This window comes from Aulonocara stuartgranti (genome assembly GCF_965226115.1).
Source record: "Aulonocara stuartgranti genome assembly, chromosome: 15".
Lineage (NCBI taxonomy): Eukaryota > Metazoa > Chordata > Actinopteri > Cichliformes > Cichlidae > Aulonocara > Aulonocara stuartgranti.
The window spans coordinates 18,569,797-18,589,140 of NC_138951.1; the positions used below are offsets into that span (position 1 = coordinate 18,569,797).

General features: G+C 38.0%; 1 protein-coding gene across 7 annotated transcripts in view; it reads left to right on the forward strand.

Annotated features, from left to right (window-relative positions):
• LOC309689940 (DNA (cytosine-5)-methyltransferase 3A-like) overlaps nucleotides 1-19,344 on the forward strand; it is a 104,695-nt gene that overhangs the window by 48,670 nt on the left and 36,681 nt on the right. For 5 of the 7 annotated variants that reach the window (XM_082506669.1, XM_082506667.1, XM_082506668.1 and 2 more), the window contains 3 exons: nucleotides 1,039-1,162; nucleotides 1,480-1,517; nucleotides 1,623-1,739. The exons of 1 other annotated variant lie outside the window; for it this stretch is intronic. In XM_082506669.1, the coding sequence (XP_082362795.1) occupies nucleotides 1,039-1,162; nucleotides 1,480-1,517; nucleotides 1,623-1,739 (279 nt within the window). Of the gene's footprint in view, nucleotides 1-1,038; nucleotides 1,163-1,479; nucleotides 1,518-1,622; nucleotides 1,740-13,030; nucleotides 13,118-19,344 lie in introns of those variants that run through there. One more of the 7 variants, XM_082506673.1, reaches the window with a different exon arrangement.

Consider the following 19,344-nt stretch of genomic DNA (forward strand, 5'->3'; position numbering starts at 1 on the left):
CTAACTCTGTAAACAAATATAAAGTGCTACCCTGTCACTATATGGAGTCTGGAGACCCTGCTTGATCCCACATTAAGTCTAAGAACCTGGTGGTCTATAAATGTAGATAACTCTTTACTGTTATTTTACAAAAGGGCAACAGCATACATTTAAAGCAAAATAGTACATTTTAGCTATTATGTATGCTGTAAGGCCATCAGAAATGTAACTTTGGATTACAACCTTGTTTCTGTTTGACTGCAAGTGTTAAAAGTGTGTGCTGGAGTATTTTAATGTGTCCCAAGGCCCTTTTAGTCACCTTTTTGCGTTATCTGACTTTTACAGGCCGCCTCAGCCGCTCATTACAGCTTTTGCATGCCTGTTAGCGTAAGCTAGAGTTAGCGTAGCATTTGAGTTTGATATTCACCTCTGGCTCTGCACTTTTTAACCAACGATCTATAAAATCTTTTAGCAGCACACAAACACACACATATTAAAAAAAAAACCCTGCTGTGTCCCCTGGTTTAGCATTATTAAAGCTGGTCAGCTAATGGATTAGCCCCTGAACTAGAGGCAGAAGATTGTTTGAGTTCATAATTCACGAGTATTGCCATATTGATATTTTGCAGTGTAAATTCATTTTAAATTTGTGCTTAATATTAGGCATGCATCTGTAAATATATATACATTTAAACTTGTAGGAGCAGTTAGGATCATTTAGCACTGTTATTCACATCAGTACAGCCCCCCCCCCCCCCATCGTCACCTCAAAGGTGTGTGTGTGTTTGTGTGTGTTTTAATGGTACCTGGGGGTGTTTATTACAGTGATCCTGTGCAGATGCCCTCTGTAGACTAATATGTGTGTGCAGTTTTGAAGTAGCTCTTTGACTGTGTGTTTTTAGGCATTTGTTTTATGTGTGGGTATAGAGCTTGCACGTGTGTGTGTGTGTGTGTGTGTGTGTGTGTATGATTATTATGTCTGTGGAACCCTTTGATGGGTGTAGACGAGGGCGTTCAACAGTTTTCTCATACCTAGACTGTGCACTGTGTGTTTCCCAGGAGATGGCAACCTCTGACCCCTGTGCAAACGCCCCCCCAACTCCGCCTGAGGAGCCGGCGCCTTCACCCTCCCCTCGCAAGAAGCGCGGGCGTCGGAAACAAGAGCCAGCGGAGAGGAATAAGGGTACAGCTTTAATGCTCTTTGCCCATATATGATTATTACCTTAGATTGAACAGCATTCGGAAAAGTTCTGCTAATTTTCTTTCAGTATAAAAACTTTAAACAGTTTATTTACAACAACAAATGTTATCTTTTGTGTAATTCATTTATCTAAAACTTTACCTTTCAAAGAACTTCCATGTTGCAGCTTTTAAGGGAATGGTAATTGTACATAAGTACACTGGGGCAAAGTGATGAAAACCACGTCTTTACATCCTCATTAAATCTCTCGTTAAACCTGTACAAATGAGCCATTTCCTGTAACTTTTTTTCCCCTGCAGACGAGCCAGATGACAGAAACTGCGACTCCCCCAGAGAGGTGAGAAAACAAGTGTCTGCAGCAATTTTGCATGTTTTCTACATGGTTAAATCAATCACTCTCATGGTATACGCAATATATAACAAGCTTTTTGTGTACATGCAGGGAGAGACTGGAAGGCTGCGGAGAAGGCCAGTCCCCAGAGTAACTTTTCAGGCTGGAGATCCATACTATATCAGCAGGAGACAGAGAGAAGAATGGCTCAGCCGCTGGAAGATGGAGGTGAGCAACGGAAAAGCTCGTATTTACACTGATATACGTTTATTTAGGAGCCCAGTTAGAGCAAATATGCTCCTTAAATATTTTTGATGGAACTTCTTGTCCTATATATTGTAAAAGTTTTACAGGTGGACCAAGAAGATTTATAAACTTTTGAACTGGTTTTATAGATGTGGGATGCCCTTTTAAAGCAACCAAACTACAGTGGAAATTAGCTGTGGTTCGCTTTGTGCGATGCTGAGTAATCCAGAGAAAGAGGGAAATCCCCTTTAGATATTAAATCAACCTTGACAGAACTGCGTGCTGAGTAATATTGCTCTGAGTGTTGTCACGATTTACAGTCTCACTTTATATGTTGGGGATATGAACTCCATGTGTTCTGTGTCTGTTTAACTTTTACAACCCCAATTCCCAAAAAGTTGGGATGCTGGGTAAAATGTAAATATTATGATTTTCAAATCTCATAAACCTATATTGTATTTACAGTAGAACATAGAAAACATATCAAAGTCATTTTGAATTTGATTGCAGTAACACGTCTCAAAAAAATTAAGCCAAGGCCCGTGTAGCATCCCCTCTTCTTTTAACAGCAGTCCATAAACATCTGGGACTGAAGAGACCAGCTGCTAGACTATTTGAAAGGAATGTTGTCTCATACTTGTCTCATATAGGATTCTAGCTGCTCAACAGTCCTCTGGCTTCTTTATTGTATTTTTTCATTTCATGATATGCCAGATGTCTCCAGCTGGTTAAAGGTCTGGACTACAGGCAGACAGTTCAGCACTCTTTGAGAAACTAAGCCATGCTGTTGTAGCTGCAATATGTGGTATAGCATTGTCTTGCTGAAGCATCCAAAGCCTTTCTGAAAAAAGTCTTTGGATGGGAGCATTTGTTGCTCTAAAACCTGTATATGTTTTTCTGCACTGATGCTGCCTTTCTGGATGTTCTTCTCCCATCGTATCGTATCGTACCGTACCGTATCGCATCGTACCGTATCGCATCGTACCGTATCGTATTGTATCGTATCGCATCGTATCGTATCATCAGAAATGCAGAATTTTGAACTGATTGCTAAAAATAAGCTGGATGCTTCCTCTCCTTTTTAGTCTGGCGGTTCCAGTGTCCATAATTACCAATAAGAATTTCAAATTTGACCACAGAACAGTTTCCCACTTCATCTCAGTATATTCTAGATGAACTTTGGCTCAGAGAAGATGCCATTGTTTCTGAATCATGTTCACACATAGCATCTTCTTCATGTGATAGAGATGTAATATGAATTTCTGGATGGCACGGTTCCTGAGCTCATGCAGTGATTTCCATGATACAATCAAACCCGTTTTAATGCAATGTGGCCTCAGGGCTCAGCTTTGTACCTCGTGCACATAGATCGCTCCAAGTTGCTGAATCTTTTGATGATCTTTTGATGATTTGATGATAAGATGCTCTTTTTTATATACAATCATATTACTGATAATTAGCCTATTTAATTCAACATGTTCCTGTAGCTGTTTCTTTTTAGTACCTCTGACTTTTCATCCTTTTTTTTTGCTCTGTTTCAGCTTTTGAGATATGTTGCAGCCATCTAATTCAAAATGAGCTAAATTCTTTTCAAAAGATAGTAGAGTGTTATAAAGTGTTTAATATTTGGTATGTTTTCTATGTTCTACTATGAATAAAATATGGGTTTATGAGAATTGCAGATCGTATGAATTCTGCCTTTATTTACATTTTGCACAGCGTTCCAATTGATTTTGGAATTGGGGCTTTATTTTACTCAAATAAAAATGAGAGAAAAGTCCAAAGATTTCCTGTGACTGTTTTTTTTTTCATTACGGCAAGGATTCCTTTAGCTGACTTCACCCACATGGCACACTCTGACATCCTTTACCTTCTCTTACACATCTTTTGCTGTTACTGATGCTGCCTACACCTGGCATCCACCTGTAGGCTCTTTCACTGCCATATGTTTCATTGAGGGGGACGTTATTAATGCTTCCTTGAGGGGAGCATCAAGGTCAGAGGTTAGATTCAAATCATAAATGTACATGTGTTATGCACCAGACGGTGAAGAATAAGAATCGGTTGGGACTTCTGGTAAAAACTGCTAGCAAAATTTCAGGGCGCTGGCAAGATGGACTTTTGGCCATTTACAATAGAAATGTGCTTAGAAAGGCTCATTCTATTATTAATTTTGTGAACCATCCACTTCACAGTGAGTTTGAGTTGTTGCCTTCCGGCCGCCATTTTAGAGTACCTCCGAGGAGGACTAAAAGACTCCAGGTCTCTTTTATCCCTACTGCGTCTTGTCTCCTTAATGGCAAATAATTGTCCTTGAATTTTCTATCATTATTATTGTTATTATTGTTTTATAGTATTGTTCTGTTTGTTCTTATCCTCCTGCTGCTAAACTAATTTCCCCTTGTGGGACAATAAAGAAATTGAATTGAATTGAATTATTTGGGTAACCTGAGATATAAAACAAGAATTCAGGGTATCTGCAGGTCTGAAAGGTCTTAAAAATGTCAATCTTCAAACACTACAAGTTTCTAGAAAGTCTTAAATTTTCTGCAGCTCCCTGTTTTTTGGTTTTTTGATTTCAGCCAAACCTTTCTTTGGACCTGAGGGCAAAAACTGCACCTAATAGTCATAGACAGCCAGATGTTAGTGGTCTAGTCCGACATTCACTCACAAAGCCAGAAATATTGATTATATTAGAATAGAATAGAATAGAATAGAATAGAATAGAATTCAACTTTATTGTCATTGCACATGCACAGGTGCAGGGCAACGAAATGCAGTTTGCATCCATCCAGAAGTGCTTTAGTGATATAGATATATTACAATATAGCAATAATATAGATATGTAAGTATATTACAGAAATGGGTCTATTATGGTATGTTATAATGTACACGGTATGAAGTATGTTGTGAATATTCTATAACTATAGGTATGTACAGGCTGTAGTGAGTACAAGCTATGTACAGGATATGAACAGGATATAAATATGAAAAACTATACAGAATATGAAATAAATAACTTTACAGAAATCTGAGATATACAGTTATACAGAAATGGGAACTATTTATTATTATTGTGATAAAAGCAAATCCACATGTTTTGGGGCGTGTTTGGGGTTTCTTTGTGGCCTTTCATGATCAACACCATGTGACTGACGGTTTACTTCATTATACAATCCTTGTGATTGGACAGCACACAACAGACACTCCAAAGACACAGACTGCAATTACCTGACTTCCATTATTTCAGTAAAAACAATGCTTTTATGCCATTTCCGTTTATACTGGGGGGCCTGCTTGTTAGTACCGCCAAACCTATCACTTCTCAGACACCCAGTGTCACCATTAAAAACCTGTGGTGCAGACACATCAGAATTCAGTGGGGTAAGAAATTATCTCCAGAATCAGAAGTCATGAGTCTGACTCTTCCTTGTGGCTGGTTATTTTTTCACAAATGTCATTTTCATCTCTCAAGCAAAAGTGTTTTGTTTCTATCATTTTGTTCAAATTAGTAAAATTGTAAGACAAAACCTCCTGTGTCCAAATCAAGCCACACAGGCCAAATCTGGCCTTCTGGAATTTTAATCCAGCCCACATATCACTCTAGGTTCTTGATCAATTTCAGCCTTTCTAGTTGTAGTTGCAGTCTGCACAGCAGCATGCGCCCCATCCAAACTAAACAGAGAAGTACACACCTGCAAGTAAAACTAACAAAAGGCTCAGCCTGATAGGGATCAAATGGTTTGAGATCTTCTACTTCTCCTGACTAAATGTTTTAAAGCCTAATTCATGGACTGGTTAAGTGTTACATATTGAACAAAAGGTTGTGTGCAGCATACAAGTTCAAATAGTAGCTAACTGTTCAATTAAATTGGCTACACTTGGCTTTAAAATGCACCTTGATCAGTCAGATTAGTGCCATAAGTGTAAATGTTGCGATTCAGTCACTGGTGGTCTGGGATACATTTGGCCTCACACATTTTACTGTGTAAAAGCAAAAGTTTTCCAATGTGTCCCCAGCAAAAACATAACAGGACTTTATTTGGTCCTTTTTGCAAATTGCAAGTGTGTGTCATTCCAGTCTAAACAGTTGGAAAAGCCTTCTTGAAACGTTTTAGGGTTTTTTTGTGCCAACGCTTCCGGAACAAATCTGGTGCTTTATTGGCAACAGATGGCTGTGTGAGGCTTTCTGCCTTTCTAGAGGAGGTGAGGTAGACAGTAATGATTTCTGAACACCTTGGATGCACATGGTAGACACTGGTATCAATACCAGTGGCCCTCAGCTGTCCTCTCATGATCTGATTGGCCAAGGTGTGTGTGTGTGTATTTATATTGAAGTTTTGTGTTCTTTTAGGTTAGTTTAGTTTTGTTTGTGTTCTTTGTAGAGGTTCTTGTCCAGCTACATTAACTGAGATTACACCTGCAACTGCTAGCAAGTATGAGAAATGGATCTTTGTAAATTCACTTACCTCCAAATAATTGTTTAGTTTTTTTTTCAGCCAAAACCTTTCAGCCAGTTTGACACTTAAAATTGTATAAAAATGTCTTTAAAATCATAATGTTACACAAACCCTGCACAGTATTTAAATAATACTGTAAGAATAACAATAATTAGCTTATTACATTCAACTGAGCTTTGATTGGAACAAGTGTTGTCTGAGAGCTCTTTACTGTGATTTGCTTTTATTCTGCCTCGTTTGTCCAGTGTTAGCAATTTCTTATACTTGTTGGAACTTGTCGTAAGTGTGGGGTGGACATTTGTCTGTTTTGGGTCAAAACACTGACATCTGGAAAGATTTTTTTCTTGTCAGCATTCAGTGTGTCATTATGTTATTTAACTTGACCTCTTTGGGCTTTCTGTTCGGCCTTCATCACTTTACTGTGTTTGCAGTCACCCTGCTCTGCTCTGCAGAGTTTGTTTGTTTACACTGGAGGGGAGTGGACTTCCCCTCCACGACTTGGCTTGTGGAAGATGACCTGTTTCCTTTCAGTATTACAAGCTTTTTGCAGCAGCATTTACCCAACAGTTGACACAGTGAAAGTGAAAATAGCATCTTTTCCTTTCCCGTAGACTCACATGCACTGTTTGTCCACCAAAGATAGTTGGTTGACATTGGTCTGAAGTGTACCAGTAGTGCAATTTAGATGTAATAAACATTTGTGTGAAACAGTGTCTTTTTTTTCCTCCTGTGTAGCCTTGCAGCCCCATCACATTTTCTTTCAATGAACCCTTCCTGTAGGCTTAAAAAGTTGAAAGTGACTGGTGAGTCCATGGATATTTGTGATCTGTTGAAGTTTAAGCTTTCCATACAATCCACGTAGACATTATATTATATTATATTATATTATATTATATTATATTATATTATATTATAAGAGAGAAGTGTTTTCTTTAAAGATCCTGAGTACTTGTAAACAGCTGTACTCTTGATGTCCCACCCATTTGTCCTTTACTTTTAAATATACGTCTCGATTTTTCTCCTCTTTTTACAACATTATCACATCCTCTATAACTTTCCCTGAAATCTTGGGACATTTAAAACAGGAGTTTATTTTAAAAACTCAGCCTGGTGTGTGTATGACTTTAAATATCTTACTAAATTTATTTGGTACATTTTTATGTGGTGTCAAATATATTTTTATATCCAAGTCGTCATTTCTATTTATAATTAGCACTGTATAGTCAACTGCCAAAGTAGGCTTGCTGCGACAGATGGTGCATCAGCATCCAGATTTCCTGCTTATTATGGAAACAAAACAACGGTATTCAAAAACACTTTAGAAAACTTTAATTTTAGGAAGATGTTCTCAACAACATAACAATAAGTTGTTCTTAGATTGTTCTTATTCTTTGATGTGTCCTTGCACTCATTATTTAATCTGTTTCCTTCTAAAATCATCATTTTGGTTCAGTGTTGCAGCTCTCTTCTACTCGTTCGTCTTCCAGCTGCAGCTACAGCTGCTTGGAGCACAGAAACCTGCTGAAAACAGGTGCAGCTTGGTGCTTGCAAGGCAGACAGTAAGCAGGTGGACAAAGTGAGTCACTAGGAGGTGAATTTGGAGAAATATGTAGTAAAGAGAGAAACAAATGATCCCCTTTGGAACTTGTGATCAAAATAGAGCTTAAAGAGGGAATTTTAGACTTACCCACCAAGTACCTTCATAACTGAGACATAAGTGACCAGTTGGTAGTTTAACCTGCAGGTTTGACCCAGCATTTGTGAAATGCTTTGAGAGTAGTTGACTGAGGTCATAGTTATAGTAGTAAGCACATAGTAATTCAAGGAAAATGCTTGGCTGGTTAACTGTGCTGTAACCACGAGCAAGGCATATAGTGTGTGAAGATGACCTTAAAGTGAAAAAAGAGAATGAGTGAAAGAGACAGGAAGTGTGTATGTGTGTGGTCGTGAAAAGGAGAGAGAGAAAGTCATTAAGGCTTATTGACACACACAAGGACATGAGCGAGCGCGTGAGAAAAAAGCAACAGCGTTTGGAAGGAAGAAAGCGAGAGTGAGCAGAAACCACACGTGGTTGCATTTCCCTCGTGTTTGAACTTGTTCTGCTGTGCAGTCAGTTTTTGATGGACACAAACTTTGAAGCCTGTGAGACGTGACATGAGATCGCTTGAAAAGAGCAAAAAGAGCTTTAAATTACTTCATAAACTATAAATCAGCTCTGCACTGGTGAAAATGACGATTATGATTTCAAAAAAACCCTTTCTGCTTAACTGGAGCATATGTAAACACATACAGAGTCTAGTTGGTCTAACTGATGCCAGCTTATCTTCAATCTGCAAACTGTTGCATGTGCATGTGACAGATGGAGAGAGAGAAAGAGAGGTAGAGTATGCCTGGCTTCCTGTCAACACTATCCTCTCACTTACTGAGTCATTAGCAGCTCTCCAAAGCTATGTTTGTATTACATGAGTCTAGTGGGACTAATAGGAAAGCTCTTTAAACTTTAATTTATCCAAAGGTGGCCTATCATGTTATCAATATCTGCTGAACTGTTGTACAGGTCACTTCTAAAGAGGTGATTTTTAATTTTAATGAGACATGGATAATTAGACGATAGCATAAAAATACTCATTTCCAGCACAGGCTCATTTTAAAGTCTCAACATTGGCATTTTGGCTATTGCTATAGTGCTTTTGTTTTGGAGCCAGAATACTTGGACCAGAGGGTCCAAATACTGTATGATTAACAAGATACATCGATAAACTGTATAAACACAATGCACAGGTACAAATAACTGCTAATTAATCCAGACTAAGAAAAATAAAAGCGTAAATGCTAAAAGCAGAAACCTGGACAGTCTTTACGACACCAAAAAATTATTATTGACATAATTTTTTTTCATTAAAAAGTGACAGAAATGCTGAAAGACTCTTAACTAGTGGAGCTGAAGCTGACTGACTGACACCTGTCAATCAAAGCACACATGCCACTAACTGTAAGCCTTAGTAGTCTCCTAATCAGTGAATAATTAAAAATTAACTATTCACAGAGACAAAAACTTCTTTGTATCAGTCTGTAAACATACTTCTTAGTGCTTTAAATTTATGCATTTTAACATTGGAGTCTATGGGGATTGACTTAAAAACAAAATGCCTAAAACTGATCATTTAGAGCATAGGTGTCAAACTCTGGCCCGCGGGCCAAATTTGGCCTGCAGCCTAATTACATTTGGCCCGCGAAGCCATACCAAATTACTATCGGAGCAGGCCTACTGGTATTATACAGCTAATATATATATTGTTTAGTATTAAGCTTTGCTTGTTCCATATTCAGTTTTTCAGCAAAACTTGTTTGAGTCCATAAGAAAAGATTCATTCTTATATTTAAAGGAAGATTTGTTTTTTCAATAAATATTAACGTTAGCCCGCGACTTTGTTCCAGTTTTGAATTTTGGCCCACTGTGTATTTGAGTTTGACACCCCTGATTTAGAGCATCTGAAGCTGAGTTTTTAGCTCACATGGATTACTGGTATATATACTGACCTCATTATATTAACCTTTCATGTCATGTTTTATGTGACCATCCACCATGGTAACAGTACAAATATATATGTTACAAAAAAATATGCAAGTGTCTACATTAAAACAAAAAAGACAAATGAAAGAAAGGAGGCAAAGTTAAAAGTAAATGGAAAGAAAAAAGCAGAGGGAAAACAGAAATGAAGGAAGAAGGGCAAAGGTCAGATCCCTTTTTTCCTTTAAAGAAAATGGACAAAATTTGTCTTAAAAGAATACTTCAGGGAAAGTACCAAAGTGTTCTAAAAGAGGCTATTAAGTCAAATATTAAATTGACAATAGTGATAGACTGATATGTCAGCAGCAGTTTATTGTTGTACCTGCTGATGTGCAATTAGCACTTCATACACCACTGGCAGTTTAGTCCAGCGGTTCTCAACTGATGGGGCTGTTGAAAACATCACGACATGATGGTAATGCTCCACACATTTCTCTAATTATTGAGTCAAGTAATTATTATCAGATAAGGAAATATGAGAAGCAATTCTAAGCTACAGCTCACATGAATCTGCAACAATATTTAGTTCCAACTTTAGTGCGCAATGTTTATAATGTAGACTGGAAACGTGTGAGTCAAAGTGTAATAATGATAAACAGAATACGAAAATGCCTGAAAAGGTAAAACGGGAATGCTACAGAATGAAAAAACAAGTTGTCGAAGGAAAAAAAAGAGAATTGGCAGGAAAATGAATCCTGTAAAGAGTTTTAACTGAGATGTAAAGCAGAGAAAGATGGATATGGAGTGAAAGAAGGGAAAGAAAAGCAGTGAAAGTGTACGTGTGTGTGTATATTTGACAGAAGGGGAGAGGGGGTGAAATCAGTGCTGGAGACAGAGGTTAACCAGTTCCAGGTTCCTGTATGCACGTGTGTGTGAATTTGCTCTGTCAGTCATTTGAACTGCAGCCAGCTGTTAACACCCTCATCAATATCCCATTTCGCTGTTGTCTGGAGGAAAGCCTTTAACTCTGCAGAGTCGCTTTCTTTTCTTGGACCAATAAAATTACAGTGGCATCTTTTCATTTATTATGCATCGTTTTCCCATCTTTAACAATCTACACCTTCAATCGCAGCCTTGTTTTAGCCTCCCACCTTTATTTGTAGTGTGCAGCACTTTCCTGAACAAGATATGATCAATCGTCACAAACAAGTCACACACTACAATCCACAGCATTTTAAAAACATCATTTTCTTCAGCTAGCAGTTACTTGACCTCCACCATCAAGATTTATACAGCTTGCAGTGATTTTTTTTGGCCTTACTGATTCATATGCCAATGCTAAATCAATACCTATTTAGTCTGTGACTTTATTATTTCCCAGTGCCCAACACGGACTCATCTAAATGCTCAATTTGTTTGAACAACAGAAACTTAACAGAAGCATAAAATCTAACATTGTGGCTGATGGCATTTCCTTCAATTTTGCTAGAAAAAGTAATAAAACAAAAAATATTAGTTTAAATTTCTTTTTCTATCAATATACCCCTCAATTGCTGCACCAGATGTTTGCATTACAGCTTGCATTCAGCATATTTTAGACTCCCTATGTGTAAACGCTTTTTGAGTATATTCACAGCTGTGTAAATTTTCCGTGACATGGGGGGGCAAGGTCAGATTCCACAACTTACATGATAAACAGTACACATATACAGTAGTGTGGAGGATTGATAAAAACAACAAGAAGTGAATCAATTAATCACTTAATCCTCGTCCAAGATTTGTCTGTCACTTCTCACTTTATCGCTTAACCATTGGTAACTAACTCATGGACATTCCAGGCAAGTTACCCCTGAATTTACCACCCCTGTATGTCAGCTAAAAAGCAATCTTTGCTGTCAATGGCAGTCAGTTCACTGACTTTGTGTTGCTAACTATTATTTCACATATCATTGCTACCTTAAACTTGTAGTCTTTCTAATGGCCTGTAGGGGGAGACTCCTGTGGTTGCCAAAAAACACAAATTGTCTAGGTCAGAGATGTTAAATTGATTTTACATCAAGGGCCACATACCGCACAGATCTGTTAAGTAATTTGGTGTAGTATAAATAACCATGGAGTCTTTATCAATAGGAAAAGCTCTATAACTTATTAAAACAAGGTTAAAAGTCCAAAAATATATGGCCTTCTTTACATTTTCCAAAGCCATCTAGCGGGCCAGATTGGAGTCTCTGCTGTGCCGATTCTGGTCCCCAGGCCTTATGTTTGACATCCTGGGTCTAGGTTATGAGAAAACATATACCTGATGAGTTTGTGGTTACAGTTAGTAGTTTTGATGGTTAGACAATATAATGTGACATTAATGTTTTTTGTCCTGTCTTCCTCCCCGCACCCCCATCCGGTCATGCCAGATAACTGCCTCTTCCTGAGCCTGGTTCTATTTTAGGTTTCTTCCTGTTAAAGGGGAGTTTTTCCTTCCCACTGTCGCCAAAGTGTCTGCTTATAGAGGGTCATCTGATTATTGCCATTTTCTCAAGTTTTTTACCTTAAAATATAAAGTGCCTTGAGGCAACTGTAAATTATGGCTGTTGTCCATCTCCAGAAGGGGGATAAAAGATTGTAGGCTTTACAGTTGCATCCACACCTCTCTTGCCACTTTAGGTTTCAAAACACCAAGATGACAATGATGCAAATGTTTAGCTCAAGGCATCATTTTGTGACATCACCAACCATCACAGTGACATCGCGGTGGCTATGTCCATCTTTTATGTCTTTGGCCTTAGCTCTGTAGAGTAGTGTATGCAAACATATGAGGTCCCACGAATTCCCAGAATTCATTTTATAGAAGTTATGTTAGCTTTGCTTTATTTACCTTCGTCTAACTCCCTCTGTGTCAATGTATGGCTGCATTAATGTGTACATTTGTGTGTGCATATGTGAGGTGCTGACCCTAACACATCCCACAGCCTTGTCAGCTCTGCGGCTTACCTAACCTTTGACCTTAGCCTGCGTACACATGCACACACACACACACACACACACACACACACACACACTAAGCTGAGTGTGTGTGTGTGTGTCTGTGTGTCATTATCTCACTTATAGCCCTGGGGCCGCCAGACATAACTCCACACCACCAATCTGTGTGTGTGTGTTGTTCACCTAAACATCTGTTAGGTGAAGGAGCCAGTAAATCACACACTTCACTGGCAGCCAATCAGAGGGAGATGGTAAAGAAGGCTTGAGGGTGAGTGTAGCCCAGGAGACACACAGAAGAGAAAGAGGAGGAGGTAGAGAAGGTTAGAGAGAAGGAGAGACAGACGAAGAAAATGACAGAGAGGAAGAGAGCCAGGGAGGAAGGGTTGCAGTTGCAGAGCTACCATACCTGGCCTGTAAGTGATTTAATTTTTTTCTCTTTCTTGTGTGCACGTGTTGCAAGTGTGTGAAGATATGTGACCCTAAGTTCAAGCTTTTCTTTCTTTTAAAACAAAATGTGAGACAAACTATCGCCAAGTTATTTCAACACGACTTTGCTTGGCAGGCTAAAGTAAAATGATGTTTAACTTAGCTTTTTTCATGCTTTCTGCTGGATTTAGACCAAGTGGAGGGAGTAGAACATCTCACAGACTGTTTGAACTGACTTAGTGGGGGTCATTTTTGTTTACTTGTTGGTTTTGGAGGGAAAGAGCTTTAGAGCTTCTCAGTCCCTTCTACTGAATTAACCCTTCAGTTCCCACTTCTTGTTTGGTCTGCTTAAAGCAACATGCACATAATATTTTAAGACTTATCATTGAGTCATACATATACTGCTTTCATTTGGCTTGTGATAAAACAGCCTTTCCTTTCCATGCAAGAGGAAAAACAAAAATACTTTGCTTTTTCCCTCTTGAGACCTTTCCAATTTTCTCGTGTGCCACCTATGTAATTATCTAAAGTTTGGAAGCCATTAATGCAAAGAGAACTAAGGTACACAAGTTAAATTCAAACAATTATTTTTCTTTTTTTTTTTTAGAAAAATCTTCTTTGACAATCTTGCCTCTGCTTGACAACCTCCTATGCCAACCTTTCTTGGTTATTGTTTGGACATCAACTGTCATCGCAGAAAACTTCATTTCTGCTTCAGAGATTTTGAAAACGACCACAAAGCTTGGACTCCTTTTCATAATGCTAGCTCTTTGTAGAGGTCTTGTACAACTGTAGTTCCCTGAGGGTGGAACAGTGTGTGATACTTTGGAAACGAACACCAAAATATGACGCTGTAAAGTTTGGTGTATTTAGGTTGTGTCCAAAAAACAGCCAGATACTAATTTTGTTTTCTGTTTATTTGTGTCCTTGTATTTTGAAAAGTTTGAAAAGTTGAATCCAGTACTCTATTGGGAACACCACCAAATCATCAAAGTATTGTATGATATAATTAACATAATTTAGGTTGGAGTTTGATCGTATTCACTCAATGACATTAAGAAGACTATGTGAATGTTTCTAAGAAGAAAGAACTGGATTTAGGTGTTACACTCAAATTCTTATGTTTTTGAACAATAATAAAATTTTGCCTCAATTATTTCCTGTTTAGAAATTATATACTCCCCCATTTTCACAGGCTCAAACTGACAGAAAAGCAGTTTCATAGTCAGGTGAAATCTGCCAGGTAACAGTATCTCATCAATGGAGAGGATTGTATGGCTGTAAGCCTTTCCTGCTTTTCTTGTTGCTGGAACGACACTCAAATTAGGTTGAAATATGAAGCTCTTCATTCACAGCACACTAAAGGCTACCCAATCCAGAGGGGGTTTTTTTGGTAGAAGATTAACATTCCCAGTCACAAGGTCATTTGTCCATTAGTTCACATATTACCAAATATGTAAACAAATGGAAAATGTCAGCAAGTTACCAGGATTACCATCAGGCTTGGGTGTATTTTTAAACAGTTACCTTTTGTTGCTCGGTCATTTTCCAGTGGCCAAATGTCTACTTAATATTGGAAAACTATACCAGATCACCAAATTATTATACTACAGTCAGTCCGAACACTTTGTTATTGTCCTTAAACAGCAATCAGACACATGTTGTTTAGTCCATGTCATTAGGATTTCTCAGGAGAGCTTCCTGGAAAAAACACTGATTGCCTTTCTTTAACATGTCCCTCGGCCGCGATCAATGCTAATGAAAGAGCAGTGCTGCCTATTGACAACGTGGGAGGAGGGGTCTTAACTGCTCTTTTAATTGCACTGTGTGTGCATGCAGTGTTGAGCAATGTAAGGTTCGTCTGCAGGTCAGGGTCAGTCACGCTCTTAAAGTGGGTGTGGTTTAAGTAACGGCTCATTGGTTAGGTCATAGGGTGAGAGGTCAGAGGTTGAGGGGGTGGCACTGAGAGTGAAAACGTTGACCAGGCCAAGGGGTTTGTGAAAGTTCAAAGTCGTAACTTACGACATTAAAACCGCTGTCCTTGTGTCTTTCTGCCATCTCCTGCTGTTATTTGTCCTTCACATGACAATACACACATATCATTTTCTCGTGAAGATGTCTAGCAGACAGATATATACAAATATATATATATTTATAGCGTTTCAAACCAAAGGTATTACAGAATTTTCTTTAGTTTCAAGTAGATTCAGTCATTTCAGGTTATTTTCCTTCTTTAACAATGAAACAAAGAAACAAAGAAACGTTTCTTTGTTTTAAAACAAATTTTAACTTGTTATCATGATACCTTCTGGTTGAATCTGAGAAGTTCCTCTTTGACAGAAAGATTCACAGGAGTTGTTGATGTAAAAAAAAAAAAGTACACAGATTTGTGACCAAACATGCGGGTGAACCCAGAAAATCTTCTGCAGCCTAACATAGAGTAGAGGCTTGAATGAGCCCCAGCAAAGTGAAAGTCTTCCAGCTTAAATGTTGCCAACTGGCCTAATTACTGTGTGTTTTATAGGTTGGAAGGTCATTTCAAACCTCACAGTCATCACACTTTTATTGATTGCAGCATAAATTACTTGATGTTATATGTAGTAAAACAATATGTGAGAACTTAAACTTGCCCTCAGTCGTAATGTTGAGTCAGATTATTAAAAGAGCGTTTGCTGCCTTTGAGTGAGCTGGCAGCTGTGTGGGCAGAAAACAAAAGACCTGTCCTTATGTGGCACCTGATTGTAATTGCTCCAGGTGATGTGAAGTATTTAAAGGCCGATGGGAAGCTCCATAGACAGAGTCTGTTGTTTCATGTATTTTCAAAGATTTCAGTGCATACGTTTCATTTAACTGGCCTTACTCCATTTAAACTGGTTCACAAACCAGGTTCCTCTCCTGCATAATATAGAAAAAAAAATAGTCATACTACAATGCATAAAAACAATCTATATAACAGCAAAAGAAATGCAGCAATGCAGTAAAAACAACATAAATGAAAAGAATTGGACTGCATATAATTTGAGTCCGTAGGTGGAACGTGTCCTTCAAAACATGTTTATATCCAACAAAGTCTCAAAGGAGTTCCTGAAATAATCATAACCTCCGTTCTATTGATCCATGTCTCTAGACACACATTTTAAATTTTTCCTGCACCCAATTTGTGTCCATTTACATAATGTTTTAAATTTTTAAAGGGGGGAAATTTTCTTACCAGACTGGCAGCAGCACTTTCTCCAACACCAGATACAGAAATTCTTACCTCATAACACAATATCTGCATTTATTTATTATATTTGTATTCCTAATATTAATATTTCTATTCAATACTCCTCCTTGATTTAAGTTTCTTCTTTTAGATTTTTACAAAAAATAAGGGATCTGTGCAAGAAAGCAGATAACAGGCATGTTAACCAGCACCATTGTATAGTACTTGTTGACAGAGTAAACTAACATATAAACTTTTGTGGCCACACTAAGCACAACTGTTTGTTGGCTTGTAGGAAGTAAGGCCTACTGGTTATCGTTGATTATTGTTAAAGATGATTTGGTTTACATATTTTAGAAACAGATGATGGTTTGGGTTAAAATACAACGGTTACCATTTGTTTTAAAGCTCTGTTTTCTTCGTTGCCATCATGATTTGAAGAGACAAAGCATGTGTTCTTTAAAATACATTTACTTCAAAGTCTTGCTAGCTAACACTAAAGAATGTGATAAATTGTGTCATATACATATGTTTAAACTGTGAAAAATGCTGTTGCTCTAATGATCTTAATTCAGTTTTTAGTGCATGCCCTATACTGCAAGTGTATTCTGTCCTATAAAGCCCACAAACAGCTGTGCTTACTCATAATTCATTGCTTAGTTAACATCTGTCTACGTATGTTTCTTTATTTGTAGCAGTCCTAGCTGTAAGACAAAGTAAAATATAAACATATATATACATATAATATAAATAAGGTAATATAGTAAAAAATAAATATCTAAGTATACAAGTATATGTGCACTATATTGGAATATATTTCAATGTATTGCTTATTGCGAAACTTAGTGTTGGCCATATGGAGTACACCAAATAACGGTCCAAATAGTAGTTTGTGCTGAAATAACTGCATGTAAAACCTTTTTGTGCTATAAATTCCCTGTAAAGCTACCAGTAATATTATCAGATTAATAATAATTTTTTGCCTTCACTGCATCCACAGTTTGAATAAAGGTGACAAATCCCTTTGTGTTTTTTTATGTAGTGCTGGTTGCATGAAGCTGACCCTGCAGGTTATTTCAGCCCAGAGCCCTGCGCTCACAGAAACCCAAGCAGGTGATGAATGCATATCTGCCTGTCACCAGTGAGTCATCCTCATCCATGAAAAAAACTTCCTGGTGGAGTGTTCAATCAGCTAAGGTTGCCAGGCAACAAACACAGTTTCATCCAGTAAGCAGGACTGGCTTTGGCCGAGTTCACTCAGCAGCACGAGCCAGCTCCAAGTCCTCTAATGAGATGATCCGGTCCAGATGCTACACGTAATGATTGAGTTTCTTTCACAGCAACAGCAAAAAGTTTAGATGAGCCCAGGTTGAGATCAAATTACAATTTACAATTTAGAGAAGAAACAGGATGAACATTTTATATCACAGTTACAGTGCGCATGGCTGTCACAATCGTAAGGTGGTAATATTAAGAGGTTATCACCTCATAGTCAAAACTTCTCCTGTAAACAACACAGAAAACCTCCATTGAGATTCTGATACGCATGATGTAGAAGCTGGAGATTGCATTGGATTGTAATGTTTTGCTGTGCTGTGTCGTTAGTGATGATGAAATGTTTGTGATGATTTCGCTGAATATTTATTCTTAGCTTTAAGGTATAAATTCCATGAGAATGAACTGCAGCAAAACCCAGAGTTTCAGGACCTCTTTTCCTGAACTTTGGGTGGATGTCTTCCGTACAATCCTCAAACTCTGGACTATTACTGCTTCACAATGGGCATCTCCATGGTGAGGTTCACCAGGTGTCCTTCTGGTTCTGCAGAGCATCTCCACCCTCACTATAAGAGTTGCCCCTCTTAGAGGCAGCACTGAGCTTAATTTTCTGCCCCTGTCATGTGTGTGATTAGAATGAAGGATCGTTGGGATCCAGTCTTGGTTGTTCTTTATCTTGGAGTCTAGGATGATGTGAACAGTTCAGATTTTCAGTGTCTTACCTTTGTTTCTAAAAAAGTGTGGAATTGATACATGATCAGTCCTACCCCCTTACAGTCTTTTCTTCTTTGCGTTTTAAGATAAACTTCATTTATACCAAACCTTTAAACACAACATATAACAACAAAGCATAAAATAAGTAGAATAGCTCAATTAAAATGGTACAGTGTGGTAAAAACTACAGAACAGAAGGAGCTCACTTAATCAGAAAATAGGAAAAAGTAAATAAGCTCAATGACTAGAAAGCAAAATATAACAATATGGAGCTTACAATGATGTCCTGAGAATTTTAACTATAACATAATCATGACACTTCGGTTTAACATTTAACTAAAGTAACTTAACCTTGTAATTCTTTAGGAGCCTGCACAAATATTGTCGCATAATAAAACAGAAATTAAAGCAATATTTTCCACCTGGGATGTCGAGCTTTTTAGCCAGTCGCTTAAAGCCCTCCTGTACCACCACATAACCGCATGAGTAATAACCATCCAGCATTTGCTCTTCCTACCACATAGAGTGCAACTAACAAATACTCCAGCGATGTTTGATTGAGTCATTTATTTACTTTTGTGTTACACGTCACCAGCTGTTAGTATCGCCTCTTTTGTAGACTTGGTGAAACAAGTTTGTTGTTTCCACCTTTAATGGTAACAGCTTTTAAGCATGTTTTTCCAATAATTTTGCTTAGAGGATAGAGGTGGTTGTCCTTTTTTAGGTACTCAGTGGTCATCAGCACGCTGCTCCTGCTCTTAGACATGTTTGGGCTTGTGTCGTTGTTGCTAGGCAACTTAAGCATTATTGTATAATTTATATCTCGACATGGCACTGTTCTATCATGTAAAACATTATACCCTTGTTATCACAGACAGTACAATATGACACAGCCCTATTCTACACCATATTTAAATCACAGCTATCCACACACAGTCCTCACACATTTCTTCTTATCGCTCAGATTAACCGAAAAGTCCTGAAGACAAGTACAGTCAGAGTGTGTGTATTCACGTGAGT